Raw genomic sequence first — 17,173 nt, forward strand, 5'->3', positions numbered from 1 at the left:
TTATAGGGACCACCACACAGCCTGAGTCATAGATCCCTTCCTTTCACACATACCCACTCCACCTTTTCCATTTATAGCCTAGACACTAAGAAAAATGCTAACATCTCACTAATTACTGTAATTATCACAGCAACTATCAAGTTGTCAGTACACATCCATTGCAATTAACACTGTTTTACTTTGCATCAATCACTTCTTACACAGGCTTGGAGGACTGAGACTGAGGATTCTCTGAAGGATTTTAATGCCATCTGCTCTTAGGAGAGGAGATAGCAACACAGCTATGTCACCATCCCACCTAAGGTGGGAGGTGAAAGAACTGCAAGTGGCCAATCCATCTTAGGCTATCACTGCATGAGTGGAGGTTAAACACCTATCACCATCTGTAATATTTCTGTTCATGGGGTCACCAGCTGACTATAACTTCTCTCTTAAAGGTGACATTTTCCATCTTGTCTAGCATGCAGGGTCCAACCTAGGACAGGTGTTCAAACAGTGGAGAGGTTAAGTTACCTATAGAGCATTTAGAGAAGGTTCTAACCAGATTTCATGAAACAAGTCTTTTCCTAAAGAGTGGAAAGGCACTGGTGCAGGTTGCCCAGGGAGGTGGTGGAGTCACTGTCCCTGGATGTGTCCCAGAACTACAGGGATAGGGATCTTGGGGACACAGTCAATGGGCATGGTGGGGATGGGTTGGGGTTGGACTTAGTAGTCTCAGGGGTCTCTTCCTGCCTTAATGATTTTATGATTTAACAAAAAACAGGAGGGAGCAAGGAAAGTATGAAGGAGGTTAAGAACTGGAATGTCACAGCATCACGATGATCTCAAGGAAGCAAAAGTAGCTTCACATCATCAATTCCTCACATGCTTGAGAGAAGTCAGCAGCAGCTCCACAGAAGCAAGAAGTTGGCTGATGGATAGCAGAAATTAATCAGAGGCATTCAGCAGATGGCTATTATCTGCCCACATCATCTCAACACTGATCCTCCACTGATCTGCACAGGACAGCACCATTTACTTGCTGTGTCAGGAGAGCAGATGGCCTTTAAAGGTACCTTCCAATTCTAAGGATTCCATGATAACTTCAGCTCTGCAACAACCTTCTAGTAACACCTCTGTAAATCATTTTCCATACCTCAGCCCTGCTTTATTCCCCTGCTCCTGTTCTATTATATGAAATAAGTGCAGTAACTATCCCCATTATCAATCCTATAACATCAAGCAAGAAATACAAATGAAGCATTGGAGGGCAACACGCCACCGTGAGAGGATATAAATACACTGCTCACCAGCTGAGGCAGACCAAGAGCAAATTAGTTGAATTGCTGGTACAGCAACACCTCAGAGATAGCTCCAACAGAACCTGTTCCAGTCAGGACACCCACTGTTTTAAAGAGAAATTAATGACTACTCCCTCACAAATATTTTTAGCTAGATAGTCAAGTCACTCCAGGATACTGGATGCTGGAAACTGCCTAGCAAGAAACTCAAGACAGCTACTCAATAGTCATTTTAACAGTAGTGTGTTTCCTTAATTGCAAAGCTGTACTGTGCATCATGGCAAGAAGAGAGGCCGTCATGCATCAGGAATAAGAACACACTGAAACAGCCTCCCCTAACATAATGCAGGCAGGACCCATTAGACCAAGTGGCACACAATCCATGCATAACAGAGCTTTCAACACTCATCAAAAACATCCAAAAAAATCAATGTCATCTGCTGGCCTGCTGCTCCATAGACAAAGTCCACTCAGAGAGGCTGCAAAAACCTTGGGGGAAGGTGTTCCCAAAAACCACACTGTCCTGAGCATAGTTCCATCTCTGCTGCTGCCAGACACTCACAGCTGTTTCCTCAGAAGCATATTGGGATGGTCATTAAGTAGTTCAGACTGTGAGCAGCTTCCCCATGTGCCTATCAAGGGACATACCGAACTCATCCAAGACATGGATTGCCTTTCCAGCACTCCTTGAGCCATGGAATATCAAAGGATGAGGACACTCCTGAAAAGCAGTGTCTACAGACAAAGCTTCTAACCAAACCCTTTCTCTTCCAGTGATTCCTTCTCCTGTGACCCAGAACCCAACTTCCTTTACATCAAGCACAAGGATTTTACTTGTCCAACACAGTAATAGTATTTATCTTTAGCCTTGCTAAAGCATGCTATCCCCTCTGGTATTCATTGCTCTACAGCACACTAAAATGCTCACACCAGAAAAGCAGGAATCCTACAGCTCTGAAGAAAAAAATTGCAAGACAAGACACTTTGAGCTTCCAACAGTTCCTTATCAGTAGATCCTGCATTTGGGCTTAGAATTTTCACCTTAAGCGATCAAGTTCTTAGGTTACTTTCAGTCAAGCGTAACCAACTCAAAGCAGCTTAGGCAGTTGTATTAGATAAGACAAATTAAACAAGCACGCAATATTAAATTGGCCAACATCAGCAAGGCTACAAGTTTACACAGCCAGATCCTCCAGCCTGCAGGTGGGACAAGAGATGACAGCCTAAAGCACCACAGGTCATGCTTCGGCCCCAAAGATCAAGACTGCAAGTGATATTAAATATCAGTTCATTTCCTCTCTGCATACTTGTACTTTCATAGTTGGAGGTCTGCAGTAACACAGCCTATGGGAGGTTTCTCATGTTTCTGCCTTATCATTCTCAAGTTACTGTCTCGAGAGTAAACTAAGCACTGTTTCCCAATTGTCCTCCTAGACTGAGCGTTTCCAGGGAATTCACTCCTGCTGAACCTCATGGAGGCAGATCTGATTAGTGGGAATAAACAGGAAATCAAGTCACAGCAGTGTCTATGGGGTGTTTGTGCTTTCAGCTGGAGGGGAACTAAGCAGCCTGAGTCTCTGTGGTGTATGCTTGGATCCCTTCGCAGGCAGCTGCAGAAGAGAAAGTGATGAATTAACATGTCAAGGAATTGTATGGGACAAAACACAGTGAAACAATCTGGATTACAGAGAAATTGTTTGGAGAACAAGCAGCACATTGGCTTCATATTTTTAAATGAAGACTGAGGAATTTAGGGAAGAAGGTATTAATATATCCTGCTTAAAAACATCTCCTCACTCCCAAAATGTGCTTCAAGATCCTTTTCTCTGCTTCTAGGTGGAGTTTATAATCTGGAATCCCTACTTACCTTCCTCGATGTGTGCAGTAACACGCAGCCAGCACTTTCATTTTCAGCTGGAAAAGGAAAAAAGGGAAGCAGTGTTACTATCACAGGCATCTGACAGGCAGCACAAGGCTCAAAACAAGGTGAAGCATCACTCTTGGCAGACAGAGGACTAGACCTAGAGAAAAGCAGAGATTCAATTTTCATAACATTTCCCACTTAGGAAATATAAAGCAAGCACATAAGCAGCCTTCTACCAGTATCCAATCAGTCACAATTTAAGTCTTGCAGCTTTTTGTTTTGTTTTTCAAATTCCCTATGTATTTTTACCCTTTACTACCCACCCCCTCCCCACAGCTTCCCCCAAATCTAATTCTTAATACTTTAGGTAATCATTTAATCCCATGCATCGTTGCTTGATAGATTGAGGCTAAGATTGCATGAGTCACACTCGTTTGGAAACCATTGTCCTCGTTAAAAAGTCAACAATAACACCCAGGCACTTCCAAGAGAGCAGGCTGTGAGAGATCACATGCAGTGACTCGAGGATGAGCACATTAGTGTCCCATCAACTCACCACTCTGCCTCCATAAATCTCAGCATAAAGGAACAGAGCTCTTGAGAAAGCAAACTGCTGTTTAGAGACTATTAACTGTCAGTCACTATCAAGCTGAGTTACAGGGACAGAGGCATACAAGAGTTGCTGGTTCAAAGAACAGCACTGACATTGTCTTAGGGTGCCTATGAAGCTGGTTTTGTGATATAAGCTAAAAAACAAATGAAGCATCTTGGCCACAGCTCCCTCTTTAATGCCCACAGCCACAGTGGTTTCTCTGCAGCATTACTAACACTGCAGGTATTGTTCAACCCCTCTCTCAAAATCTTCATCTTCCAGCTCTTCAAAAGAAACCACAGGACTGTGCAGCTACTGGGATTATGAACAGTCCTTGTTCAAATAAGCGTAGCGAGCACATGAAAGAAAGCCACTCAAGACCAAAAAACCTTTCCAGTGTCAGGCTGTGGAAAAGTACAGGGATGTAATACGGAGCTGCAGTCATTCACGGGAGATTCATTTCTTCTACATACCTGGTTTTCCAAGTCCCAGCCTCTCAGAACTGCTTCAATCCCACTCCACAGGCTGACCCCACTATAAGCTCAGCCTTGCTGCCCTCTGAACTCAGCACTTTGAGTGCTGCGTTCTGTTTTGGGTCCTACACTACAGGACAGACATTGAGGACCTCGAGTTTGTCCAAAGAATAGCAACAGAGCTGTGAAGGGTCTGGAGCACAAGCCTTATGCGGAGCAGCTGAGGGAACTGGGATGGTTCAGTCTGCAAAAGAGGATACTCAGAAGAGACTTTATGATGCCCTGCCACTGCCTGAAATGAGACTATGGTGAGACAGAGGTCAATCTCTGCCCCCAGGTAGCAGTTAGAGGGACAGAGTTGATGTTTTACCTTGCACCAGGGGAGGATTGGGTTGGACATTAGGAAAAATATTCTCAGAAAGAGTGGCTGGACACCGGCACAGGTTGCCCAGGGAGATGGTGGAGTCACCATCCCTGGAAGTATTTTAGAGCTGTGGGAATGTCACACTGAGGGGCACCATCAGAGAGCATGGTGGGGATGGGCTGCACTTGGTCTTGGAGGTGCTTTCCAACCTTCATAATTCTGTGAGGATTCAACTCTATTCACACACAGAGCTTTAAGAACTGACCAACTCATTGCACACAACACTGCTTTAAACTAAATCATCCTTGATCAAATAGGAAATCAAGTCATTCACACAAAAGGTTAAAACACTGGCAAATCAAGCAGGGAACGGAGTTGATTGAACAGAGAGGAAAAGAGGGAGAGGACTGCATTCATCTTTGAATAAAATGGTTCAGAGGCGTTGGTTACATCACTCAACTTCTTCTGAAGTACACTTGGATACTCCACATGTGATTAAGAGCATCACTTAAGTCTGCTAGCACAACAGCTCCAATTATTACTGCTTTTGACACACTCTTTGGAAAGCACAAGCTGTTTTATCTTGAAAATACTATTTATTATTAAGAAGTAAGCACGCAACTAAACCAGAATCATCAAGCATTTTCCCCAGGCTTTTACATTTGTAGTTCTCCAACACTCACTTACTCAATTTACAGCCTAATTACACATGCAGAAGTATGCTGGAAGATTTGGAAGCCATAAATATTCATTGAAGAGAAAATGTGTTTTGGTTTTTCAGCTTTTGCATGAAATAGTTCCAGAGACAAAAAAAATACCCACAATCCTGAATAATAGCAAGCACGTGTTAAAAGCTGATATCTGTGGTCTGTCCTTCACACCATGCCTTCGGGTGCATGCAAATGCAACAGAAATTTGTGTTGTCCTTTTATCATGCAGCATCTCTTGGCTCCTCTTATCAGCTTCAAGTGCATATCAACCCTTTCTGCTGACAGCTTTCTCAAGTGCTCATCATGAATGATGCTTTATCAACACAAGCAAAAACATCTAATTATGTCTGTTGGAGCAGAATCTTTCAAACCTCTCAGAAAATGCTGTTCTGGGCACAGAGGTGATGTTTTGGGAGCCTCATTCATCATTTCACCAAAGCAACACACTGTTCCAGCTCAATTCAGGGAGAGGAAACTGAGGGATATCACCATCCCAGCTCTAGGCTGTCATCTTGAGGACTTAAGTGCTGAAGGACAGTTGCAAACTAACAACAACATGGAATCACAAAAGGACAAGAGGTAATGGGTCAAGTTGCACCAGGAGATGTTCAGGTTGGAATTTTTCCCAGTATCCTTCTCAGAAACAGCAGCTAGACATTGGAATGGTCTGTCCAAGGAGACAGTAGGGTCACCATCCCTGGACATGCTCCATAACCATGAGAAGAGGTGCATGGTGATATGGTTTAGTTGGCATGATGGGGATGGGTTGGGCTTGGTGATCTTTGAACCTTAATGATTCTATGAAGAATAGGGAAAAAATACACATCCCCCAGGTGTGTTTGTGCCTAGCTTAAAAGACTTTACCTACTGCAGACAGAAGAACCTGATAAGCAAGCCAGGGTAAAACCATGCAGGAAGTTGCCAGTGATCTCTATTAAGGGATAGCTGGGCTCAAGCCTAAGATCCCTGATGTCTATTTTCCTCTCCCCCCGACACTACTGCTACCCCCTCCAGTTTTGGAGGGGTCACAAAGATGCAACAACCCCAACCTTTGCACCTCACTGTAGGCAAAAAGGGTGCAGAGAGCCATAGATTCACCTACAGCAAGGCAGATCCTACCAACCTATCAACCACCAGTTACACCTTGCTACCAGGAATAATTTCATACCTGAGTGTCAGAATGAAGTATACTTAAACAGAGAGGTCAGGGTCACATAGTATTCCCATTTCTATTTTCACAGCTCTGCATGCTGAACAAAGCAGGCTGCACAAGTTTATTTTGGGCAAGCAAGCTGGTTATGGGTATTTTATTACTTTTGTCCTCTCACACAGAGAAAACAGAGCTGCAGACCTTATCTGTTAGGCTGTGCTCCAGGTTCTGCCCAGAGGATAACCAAGAAGTCAGCAACACATCTCCAGCATTCCCTGGGATCACACCAAGGCAACACACAGCCCAGATTTCTAGGAGGTATGCATCCATGCACACAGCATTACCAAATGCTCTGCAAGCAGCTTGCCAGCAGTCAACATCAGTGTTAGTAACAGTGATGAATTGCCAACGTTAGACTTGCTCTCGTGACCTCATGTGAGCACACACAGAGCCCTGGAGGGACACCATGGCATGCCTCCATTTTTTTCTTTCCCTCCACTTGCAGAAGTCAGACCAGTCGTGGAATGAACAAAGTGACTTCATACATGGAAGCAAGAAATGCAGCAGGAAATTTATTCCCTGTACCTTAAAGCAATTCCACCCTGGCTGCCTTTATAAAACATTACTGATAGTGATACAGACAGTCTAACTGCCTCTATGCAAAGGCAGCCCTGAAAACAAACCCACAAACCCATGCAAGTCTTATGCCAAAGATAAAGGTTTTTCCACCTTCTGTCTTAAATGTGGTAGATGTTCCTCCTTGAAGACACTCAAGATCAGGCTGGACAGGGTTCTGAGCACCTGATGGAGCTGTCATTGTTCATCACAGGAGTGCAGGACCAGATGGCCTTTAAGGGCCCCTTCCATCTCAAACAACTACATGACTCTGTGATCTTTCCACTCCTTTTTACACAGGTGCCCAGTGCTACCCTCAACACCTGAGAAGACCTAAAGCCATCAGAGCAAAGCAGCTCTGCAGGAGCTATTTGCAGCATCTTTTCTTCAGAATGTGGGAAAGCAAACTGGAGAACAGGAATGTTTTTGACTGCAGAGGTGTCAGCGCATGTTATTTTGGATCTACGTGCACCCCTCAGCCTATCTGGGTAAGCAGGCTAATAAATGACAGCAGAACACTATCTCAGCATTTTCATAGTCTTAAAAAAAAAAAAAAGGAGGATCTGATGTAAGAAGAAGTACTTGAGCACTGATTGTTCTTTTTTATAAATGAAAAATTGTCTAGGTATTGGCAATTTCTCCAGGGCCCTAAGCAAATACAAGCTCCAATTACTTGCATTGAACAACACTGCAAGCAGCAAAAGCAATCTCACTTTTACAATTTCTTACCTTTAAAACAAAATTAAATCTCATCAACACATGTCACAAGAAGAGCTCATTAGCAGTTGCAGAAGTACCACTGGCTCCTTGCTGGCATTGCACAAACAGCATCTCAAGGGAATCCTTTGCTGTTCTACAGTATCTGTGCTGAGTCTGGCCTCATTCTCATCAGACTTGATGAATTCTGGTTGAACATAACTGTTTGATAATTGCATCCCAACTATCCTACATCACCAAGATGGGGCAGTGGGATAAGGTGCAGGAGAAAGTCTAATATCAGGACACCCAGGTCAAAGGCAGGTGGCAGTAAGAAACTGGCTGCCAGTCTCTGGTTCAGAGAGGGTGGGGAGAAAGTCCTCACCCAAATAATGCTCAGCACAGACACTGGAACAGCTGACTACTGCTCTGAACTCCTCTCTGGTCATTGCAAAAGGGTAAGGAGAAGGCAGCACAGAGAGGACAGTAGAGTTGAGTACTGTGCCGCTCATCACACCTCCCAAATCAAACATGCACACACCACACAAGTGAATTTTCAACAAAAAAATAGAAAAAGCTACAATAACTTTTGTGATAAAATTAGAGGCAGAAGGGGGAAAAAGCTAATCCCTAAGCCAACTGGAAGGATAAAACACTCCAAATTTTGGGGAAGCTGTCCCAAAAGCAAAGGGCCCAAAAAGGAGATCACAGCCTTTGTGCAGAGCTGCCTGCACTCCCACCCCCACCTCCTTCAGCTTTGCGAAGGTTGCTTTGAAAACACCCCAGCCAGGAAATTAGGAAGGAGGCCGTCCATCCCCCCCAACACAATCGGTGCATCCACTTTCCATTAGAGTATAGGAAGCTTCAGGAGTCCAACATCCCACCCTGACATCAAACTGCTAAAACAGGAGTTATCAGATGGAACGCGTGGGTCAGCATTGTGCCTCAAGACATAAAAAGGACCTTGGTATTAATGTGAGGAAATGTGACTATTGTGTGCAGAATGATACCCATTCAGGCGCAGACCACTTGTCTCTGGATGCTACTCTCCCTGGAATATCCTTGGCGCCAGCATCCAGTGTTTCTCCTTGTCCCTTTTAGGAAAAAAAAACGCCACCTCGGCCGGGGCCAGCCATGAGCCAGAGCCCCGTGTTTTGCTGTGCACGTGCATGGCTCCGGAGTGCATTACAGGAAACTGTTCATTCCCCGTATCTAGGAATGATCAATTGTCCACAGGGTGGAACAGGCTTTCATTTCTCGTGAAGCGTAAAGCGTGTTCCGCCATTCGCCCCCCATTCCTGCTCTAACAAAGCCACATCCTGCCTCCCAATCAGCTTCGGGCTGCCAGAGGGATTTTGCCTTCTCCCACCCCTCACCCCCAGCCCTAAAAACACTTGAGGCAGCCCTCTGCAGCCAAAGCCACTGATACAACCAGCAGCTGCAAGCAGAAATGCATGGTGCAGAAGCTGAACAACTACAGCTCTGCCAACTCCTGACAAACCGTGCTCAGGTTCAGGGAAACACTACAGACCCCAGCTGTTATAAAACCCCAAAATGTAAAAACAAGGTCTCAAGAGCAAAGCTACTTGCCTAGATGACTCAAGGGACCTGCCAAGCAGGTGAGACCACCACAACCCACCTGCAATGCCATCTCCCCCATAAAATCTGCAGAGCCACTGTGATATCAGGCTTGAGCTAACACACATACCAACCTTCAGACTCCCTGTGAACCAAACTGCTGCACTAGTTTGCAGGGATTTATTTCCTAGGGTGCTGCAGGTGAAGCTGGAAGAAAGCAGTTGAGCCAATGAGCTTGAAGATTTGGTAGAAGGTTGAAAGAACACTTGCAGACTTGGCTCCAGGAGAATTTAGGTACAGTTTTACATGTAAAATACAGGAAGACTTGAGTAAAATTGTAGATAACATTGAAACAGAAGGCTTAGCACACCTCTAGGTGAGAGAACAGGGCAGAAGCCACAGGCACCCTTGCATGATTTTTGTAAGACAATACACAACTTGGACTTGATGATCCTTACAGATCCTTTCCAACTCAGGATATTCTATGATCCTACAAAATATCCAGAGCTTGCAACACATGGATCTGGAGAGGAAAACTTCCCCACTGCACACCAACTCATTGATGCTCCCCCATCACCAGTTCCCAGCTGGAGCATCAAGCTTGATTTTCTCTGTTGCTCTTGTGAGAACTCCTTATTTGGGACAGGGATGACAGAGAAGAATAACTTCATTCAGTGCAGGACTTGATACTTATCAACAGTGGGATACAGACCTACCATTAGGGAAAATCTCTCTTCCAAGGGAGTGGTAATGCACTGGCTGCCCAGGGAATGGTGAAGTCACCACCTCCACAGTTCTTGAAGACCTCCAGAGATGTGGCAATGAAGGAAGCAGTCAGTGAGCATGGTGGGATGTGTTAGGCTCAATAATCTTGGAGGTTTTTTTTTTTTCCAACGTTACTGAATCTATGATTTTGCTCATACACCTTCACTGCTATCTCAGCACATGTCTCAGTCACTTCATAAACCATCCTGATCTTTGCTCTGAAATGCAGACTTGAGATGCTAAAGCATCCAGTTTCAAAGAACAACCCACCTTCGCGGTGGAAATACCAATATCAGAACTGGATTCTTTCCTTATGAGGATCCCTTCCATTTCTGGATATTCTATGATTCTCTATTTGCTGAAAACAGATGCCTCATTGCCAAAACACAAGCTGGAAGACTCAGAGACAGAAGAGAATAAAATAAGTTTTTATTGGCTTCCACAAGGAAGCAATAAAACTCAGATAAAGGACCCAAGTGTCAAGATCGAGAAGCATTTTAGTACCTGTGCATCTGCACTGGTTTAGGCTCAACATTCAATGCAACATCAACCAGTATTAACTAAAAAATGAGACAGGCAATACTTTAAGCCCTAGATTTCTTCAGGTTTCTTTTATCCTGCATTAAATACATCTGTGCCTGCAGCCCAGCATTCTATGACAATGGTTAATTGTCAGGGTTTTATGGGCCACACTATGTTTTGTCAGCTCAATACTTAATCCCATGCAGAGGTCTCTAAAAACAGAATTACAGTAAAGTGCTTCCAATTATGCTTGAAGCAAGCTGTACATCCATCATATGAAGATTAACAGCTCAACAGGATGATGGCAGAGCTGTCACCATGTCTACAATTCAATTTAACTTTACCTGCCAGCATCCAGACCCTGCAGTACCAACTCAACCCCTCCACAGGGGGCAATTATGGATTATTGGACCACTGCTATGCTAAGGTAGGTAGAAACCTTGGTGTTTGCCATAAGGTCTCCAACAGAAAATAATCTGGATACCACATTCAGCCAAGAGAGCAAACTGTAATGATCAGAAGAGGATCACAGATATTTAAGTCCCCTTAAGTTCTGCCAGAGATTAAGCAGCTACGTTTTAAGCAAAATATACATCAAACACTAGAGACCAAATTAACACAGACAGTACTAGAGAGATCTTTACAGATGGCCTTCAGCAGTCCACGTGGCACAAAAGGACAACATCAAGCTCCTTGGCACAAATAGGAAAAAAAACCTTTGAGTGATCAGACACTGGCACAAGCTGCCCAGGGAAGCAGTGGACTCACCATCCCTGGAGGTGTCTGAGAACTATGGAGATGTGGCACTTGGGGACACAGTGGGGATGGGTTGACTGTTGGACTTGATGATCTTGAAGGTCTTTTTCAACCTCAATGATCCTATATAAAAGAGGCCTTTAGACTCAAAGGCTTCATTTAACCAGCTTAAAGAAAGCAAGAAAACAAGATGAGGATAAAAAGATGTCATTCCCACATTCACTTTTCCACTGTGTTTAAAGAATATCAGAATCTCTGGAGCACGAGCTCACTGTGGAGTTGAAAATGAGCTGTGTAGGGAAGGGTCTCACACTGCCTGGAGAAAACCTTACATTTTCCTCCCTCCCCAAAGCTAGAAACAAGCTTTGCACAGCTCACAATGCTGGGTTAGGGATTAAAGCACAGATGTAGAACAAAGTAACCAGACAGCAGCAATGTAAGGGAATTTCTGAACCTCCTCCCTCCCTTACAGAGTTCAGCAAGGAACATTACATGCAGAAACACCTTTGTCATGGTATAGTTGAACTTCACTTCTGGAAAGAATTTAGATTGCAAAAGATTGCAAAAGATTGCTCCCCCCTTGCAGTCCCCCCCTCCCCCCAGCAGTTCAGGCTGCTTCTACAAGCCAAGGTGAGCCCTAAGAGCTCTTCAGCTGCTTTCAACCACCTGAGAAGTCAGCTATGCCTCCACTACATCCAGAGGAAAATTTAGTATGTATAAAAAAACAACTCTGTAAGATGCTTCAAAAGCATCTTTGATGAAGAGCTGACAGCCTGGATAAATTAAACACCTAGATTCTGAGGAAGCCTATGCTTGATACTCACTGAAGAACTTGGATTTTTGATACCTGCCCTACTTGGTCATTATCAAACAAAAAAGATTCACTTTATACCTTTCCTTCTTAAAGCCTGGCTTTAAGATCTCCATCCTTGTGTTTGGAATGGAGACTCCAGCACATCAGAAGTCCATTTTAATTTAAGCATCCCAAACAGAAGAAAAAAGATGCAACTAATTCCACCACAAATATCACTGCTTGAAGCAAATATGCAACTTCTTTTTTTGTCCTCTTTTGAATGGAAGGGAAAACATTCACAAAAAGCCCAGGAGGACACACAAGAAAAGTCAAACTTCTTCACATGCAGAGGAATCCATAGCACATACATTCCTTATCCCCAAACAACACACCCCAAGGCATTAAGTCCAGACTCATCATAGCACAGTGGTTCACCTTAAGTCTTTCAATTAAGATGGCATTTGTAAAATTGCAGGCTTGAAAATTGCTAGATGTTATCCTTAAGGTAACGTCACTGCTCAGATCCAGAAAGCAGACCAGTAGAGTCAGGCAGAGGTCTGCATCACACCACATGTTTTTCTGCATCACCATTTCCAGCAACTGCACTCTGTAGATCTGTCAGGATTTGCTTGTAATCCATAAATAATGGAGCAAACTTAGAGGACTCCCTGATACTGTGAGACCAAGTAGAACCCAGAGCCCTCGTTTCCAAAGCAGTAACTACACAAGCAGGCTCCAGGCCACCCCCCAGCTGCCATGATGAAACCCAGCTTACAGAGTCTCTTTTTTTCCCTTCAGCCTACTATGAAAGCCAGGCTTGCTACCCTACCTCCTTTACCATTCAACACACACACTGCAGAGCTAAAACCACATGATGGGGCAAAAGCACAGAGAGTAGCAGTCCCAGGGTACTGCACTGTTCATTTGGCACCAGTACCAGCAAACACAATCCCACAGGCCCTCCCTCCCCTGCACAACAGTGTCCTGCAGCAGGTACAAACATTGCTGAAGAAGATTTAGGGGAATTTGGCACTCGGGCCTAGGAACAGGTTGTTTTATGTTCATAAATAGAGCCTGGCACATGACAGCATTTCTATACATTGTGGACATAGTGAAAATCATTTAAACACAACACAAACTGCCCAAACAATTGAAGCCTTTTGTTTCCACTGATCAACCAGCCAGTTTTTCAAATTGTCTCCCAGATATAGCCAAAAGCACACAAGTTTCACCAGCATCAGGTCATCCTGTGGTTTGTACCTTCCCTAGGAGCCAAGGGCAGGGACCAGCTTCACTCAACATGATTATCACAGCAAAACAACAGTCCTGGATTCACATGCTTAACAAGGCAAGGCACATAGGAACATCCATTATATTTGCTGATGCAAAGCTATGTTTGCAAAAGGGGATCACCTGCTTTACACTGCAGGGCCTGACCTGTACCAGAAGTGTCTAACAGGTGGTTTGCCCACTCACTTTCAATATCTGCCTCAATGCAGCAGGTGCGGGGATTGACTGCAGCCAGCACAGTTAAACCCAAGAGGCACGTGCAACACCAAAAGCCCCTCTGCACACTTGCTTTTTTTAAACCAGCAGCTGCTGGAGAGCAGAGACTGACCTCGACTCACCCCTAGCATGTTAAATTTATGTAAAATGAAAAAACTTCAGCTCCTCATGTTTTAGAAGCATCAGGATGACACTGAAGTTACATAAGAGACAGAATGTGACCCAAAAAGAAAGTTCATATCTCACTAGGAACTATCTCCCCACCAGTGACCATCCTGCTTTTGCTACTGAAAAGCCCCAGGCTCCAAACTCAGAGCTATGTCTTAATTTTGCAGAGGTAGTTGCAAAGTCACCGAGCCCAACGCTTCACATCGCTGTACTGCACAGCCCAGGTGGCTGCACTGGGTGAGCACTTCATGCTTTGGGAAAAGGAAAGGGAATGTTGATGCAGATGGCTCGAGACCAGCTCAGCAGCCTGTTTTTAGTGGTTTTTCCTAAAATTGCACAGAAGGACTCGCAGCTGGAAACCAAAATGCTCAGAGGAGGGGGAGGTACTGCTTATGTGCCCCCTCCCAAACCCTGGGGTCCATCACTCACCAGCAGCGTTGGGTGGCACCTCCAGGTTGACGTTGACGAAAAACCGGATGCTGTCCCCTGAAACGATGGAGGAGTTCACGGCATCGAAGAGCTCCTCTCCCCCCGTCTCCTCCTTGGCCTCGCAGCCATCATCCGTGTCACACTTGAGGTACCCTGCCAACGAGAGGGGCACACAGTTACAGCCATACCAGGAGCTGTGTCAGGCCCATAGGGGCACACATACGAACCCACAGATGCTGACAATGGTGGAAGGTACACAGCCTGCATAGCCCCACGGCCTTGCAAGGCCCTTCTCTGTGCACTCTCGGGGTAGCTGCCACAGGGAAGAGATAGCAGGTTCCCACATGGGTCCCCACAGCAGGCAGCAGAGCCTGTGTCCAGCATGGCGGCTCTTCTGTCCGGCCACATGCTTGCAGCCTGCAAGCTCAGGCACCAACGGCCTAACGGAACCAACCAAACCCCTCTGGAGCTCTGCACCAGAGCCTGGAGAAGGGGAGGGTACTGATTTTAAGACCCTATTGGTGGGGCTGGGACACAACACATCTCCAGGAACACCACTGAGCAGCTGTGCCTGCTTGGAAAAGTTCAGGCCTGCAGTGAGCCAGGCCTTCAGCAGAATAACACCACCAAGCAACGGGCTCCCGCCGATCCAAAACCTGGATGAAAACTCAGCCTGCAGACCCCAAACGTTTGTATTTTTCAGCTGTGCCACAGCCCTAACCCTTGGGTCTTCACCCACTCAGCACATGGTAGGGCAGTCACTGTGCTGGCAATCCAGTGCTTTCAAATCGAGGAGGAAAAACAGCTTCCAAGGAGATGCAGATGGACAGACAGACAGCTCCACACAGAGCTGAGCAGCACGTCACAGGAGGGGACAGTGCAGAGAAAAAGACAAGTTTCTTAATTACAGCGGACAACTCCTCACCCTCTTGAAACATTTTAATTAGAGTTTAACCTAGTCGCATTCAGCAGTAGAGCTGGTTTGCTGTGATGTTTTCTTGCAAAGCAGCTGGAGGATTCTTGTGGTGCACTCACGTATTATGTTTAATTGGAAGAATTAGGGATATTACAGAACGTCAATTTTTTTTAACACATTGCTAGGATTATTCAGCAGCTCCTATCCATCTCCTGACAAGCCCTTGATGCCTAATTTGAAGAATTAGGAATATATTTCATTATCTCACTTTGGGCACTATTGCAGAACAAAGAGGGTAGGCTTTGAGGCAGAAGATTGAAAGGAAACTCTAAAATATTGATGGCTTTTTAAAAGCAAATATGCATGAAGCAGCACGAGGGGAAGCAGTTAAAAGCAGTGCATGCAGTCTCGCAGGGCTCTTGAGCCAACAGCTCAGCACTGCAAACAAAACAAAACACTGTGAACAAGGGAAGCCACAAACAGGAACTCTGCAAGGCAGGACAGGGGCTGCAGCCCTTCCTGCTGCAAGCTGCACGCCGGCACGCTCCTCCTGACTGCTCAGCATCTCCTAGGGAGAACTTGGAGGGCGCAAGGGGCTCAAGCTTTCACACAGCTTCAAATTTGCCTGAGGTTTGGGATGCAAAAAAATAAAAAACAACCAACCAACCCCAAAACCTCGACCTCCCCTCACCACCTCTGCCTCAGTGACTGGAAACATGAACTGATCCATATTAATCGTTCTGAAGGCTTTAAGAAGTGTCCAAGCTCCTGCTATCTCTCCTCAGCCTGTCAGTCAGCCAGCACCATGCAGAGTGCTGTCCTCTGCTGCTGATGGTGCTTAGGCAGCTCTTTGCATCCCTGTTGCCCAAAACAGACAGAAGATAGGGAGATATGAAAGCACAGAAGGTACTTTGGCATCACAGCCACCACCAGGCATGAAATAGGACTGGCAGATGTGCCCTAGGACACATATGAAGCCTGTGCTATAAACCACCGTGCAAACATTTCAGCCTCAAGCAGTGTGCCAGATCTGGGGTTTGGCTCTTCCAAAATACACAGTCACCATAACCTCTCCTCACCCATAAAAAGCACTATCAGTGTCAACAGCACCCTGATGCCAGGAGAGCTCAGGCAGCCCTACAAAGAGAAAAATTAAAAGAAAGTCAGCCTAAGGTAAGCAAAACTCCATGGTTTTAGCCTCAACCACATCCAGGACAGCAGCCCCAGGGAAGATGTCAGAACAGGTCTCATCTCTGTCCTCACTGTTGAGTGGGTCAGACAGAAGGTACGTGAGATGAGATTTGAGCACACAGCACATGGTTGACCCTCCTCAACCTATCTCAGTACAATTAAGGCTCAGGTAAGAACAAAGCAGGAAAGCTTGTACGTTTGCTTTCCAAGCCCTGAAAGCAGAGAAGGCTGGAAATGGGAGAGAAATGGTGCTGGAGCTGAAAGAAGGGCAAGGGTGGAGTAAGATCCCAGGGTTGGGCAGAGGTCAGCAAGGACTCTGGCAAGGGAAGCATCCTCAGTTCCTCCCTCCTAAGGGGAGGAAAGAGCAAAACAAAAGGAAGCCGAGCCACGCGTCCCTTGGGCAAGGGACGGACAGAACACTGCTTGCAAATAATCCCAAACCTGGGCTGCACTCCCAGACAGGTGTCTGCTTCATCACTAAACCACCTCAAAGCTTCTAACTGCTCCTGTTTTGAATCCAGTAGCTTATTACATCTGCCAGCTATTAAATTGTGAGCAACTTATACCTGTCGAGCACCGGGCCCCCCCCCCAAGGTGAGTGTGGCAGATGTCTTCACTCTGAGGACAGCATAAAAGTTGTCTCCAGCCCTAGCAGCTTCTTTCTCCCATCAGTCCAACAATCTGTGTCACCCTACATGACAAGGTCAATGTTTCAGACCTCTCTGAGCAGAGGATGTGCCACCTTCAGCCTTCAGAATCTGGAAGCACCATACCAATGATCTTGCAGAGTCTGAGCCTGAACTCA

The 17,173-nt window shown here is 45.5% G+C and overlaps 1 protein-coding gene across 2 annotated transcripts in view; it reads right to left on the reverse strand.

Moving 5' to 3' along the window:
* The window catches only part of SLC4A11 (solute carrier family 4 member 11), an 86,936-nt gene that overhangs the window by 45,805 nt on the left and 23,958 nt on the right, over window positions 1–17,173 (reverse strand). For both annotated transcript variants that reach the window (XM_065735988.1, XM_065735987.1), the window contains exons 3-4: window positions 14,262–14,414; window positions 3,148–3,194 (exon numbers count right to left, since the gene is read on the reverse strand). In XM_065735988.1, coding sequence (XP_065592060.1) covers window positions 3,148–3,194; window positions 14,262–14,414 — 200 coding nt within the window. The remainder of the gene's footprint in view (window positions 1–3,147; window positions 3,195–14,261; window positions 14,415–17,173) is intronic.

This window comes from Cyrtonyx montezumae, unplaced genomic scaffold, assembly GCF_038088225.1.
Source record: "Cyrtonyx montezumae isolate F1298 unplaced genomic scaffold, pur_monq_1.0 scaffold_2, whole genome shotgun sequence".
Lineage (NCBI taxonomy): Eukaryota > Metazoa > Chordata > Aves > Galliformes > Odontophoridae > Cyrtonyx > Cyrtonyx montezumae.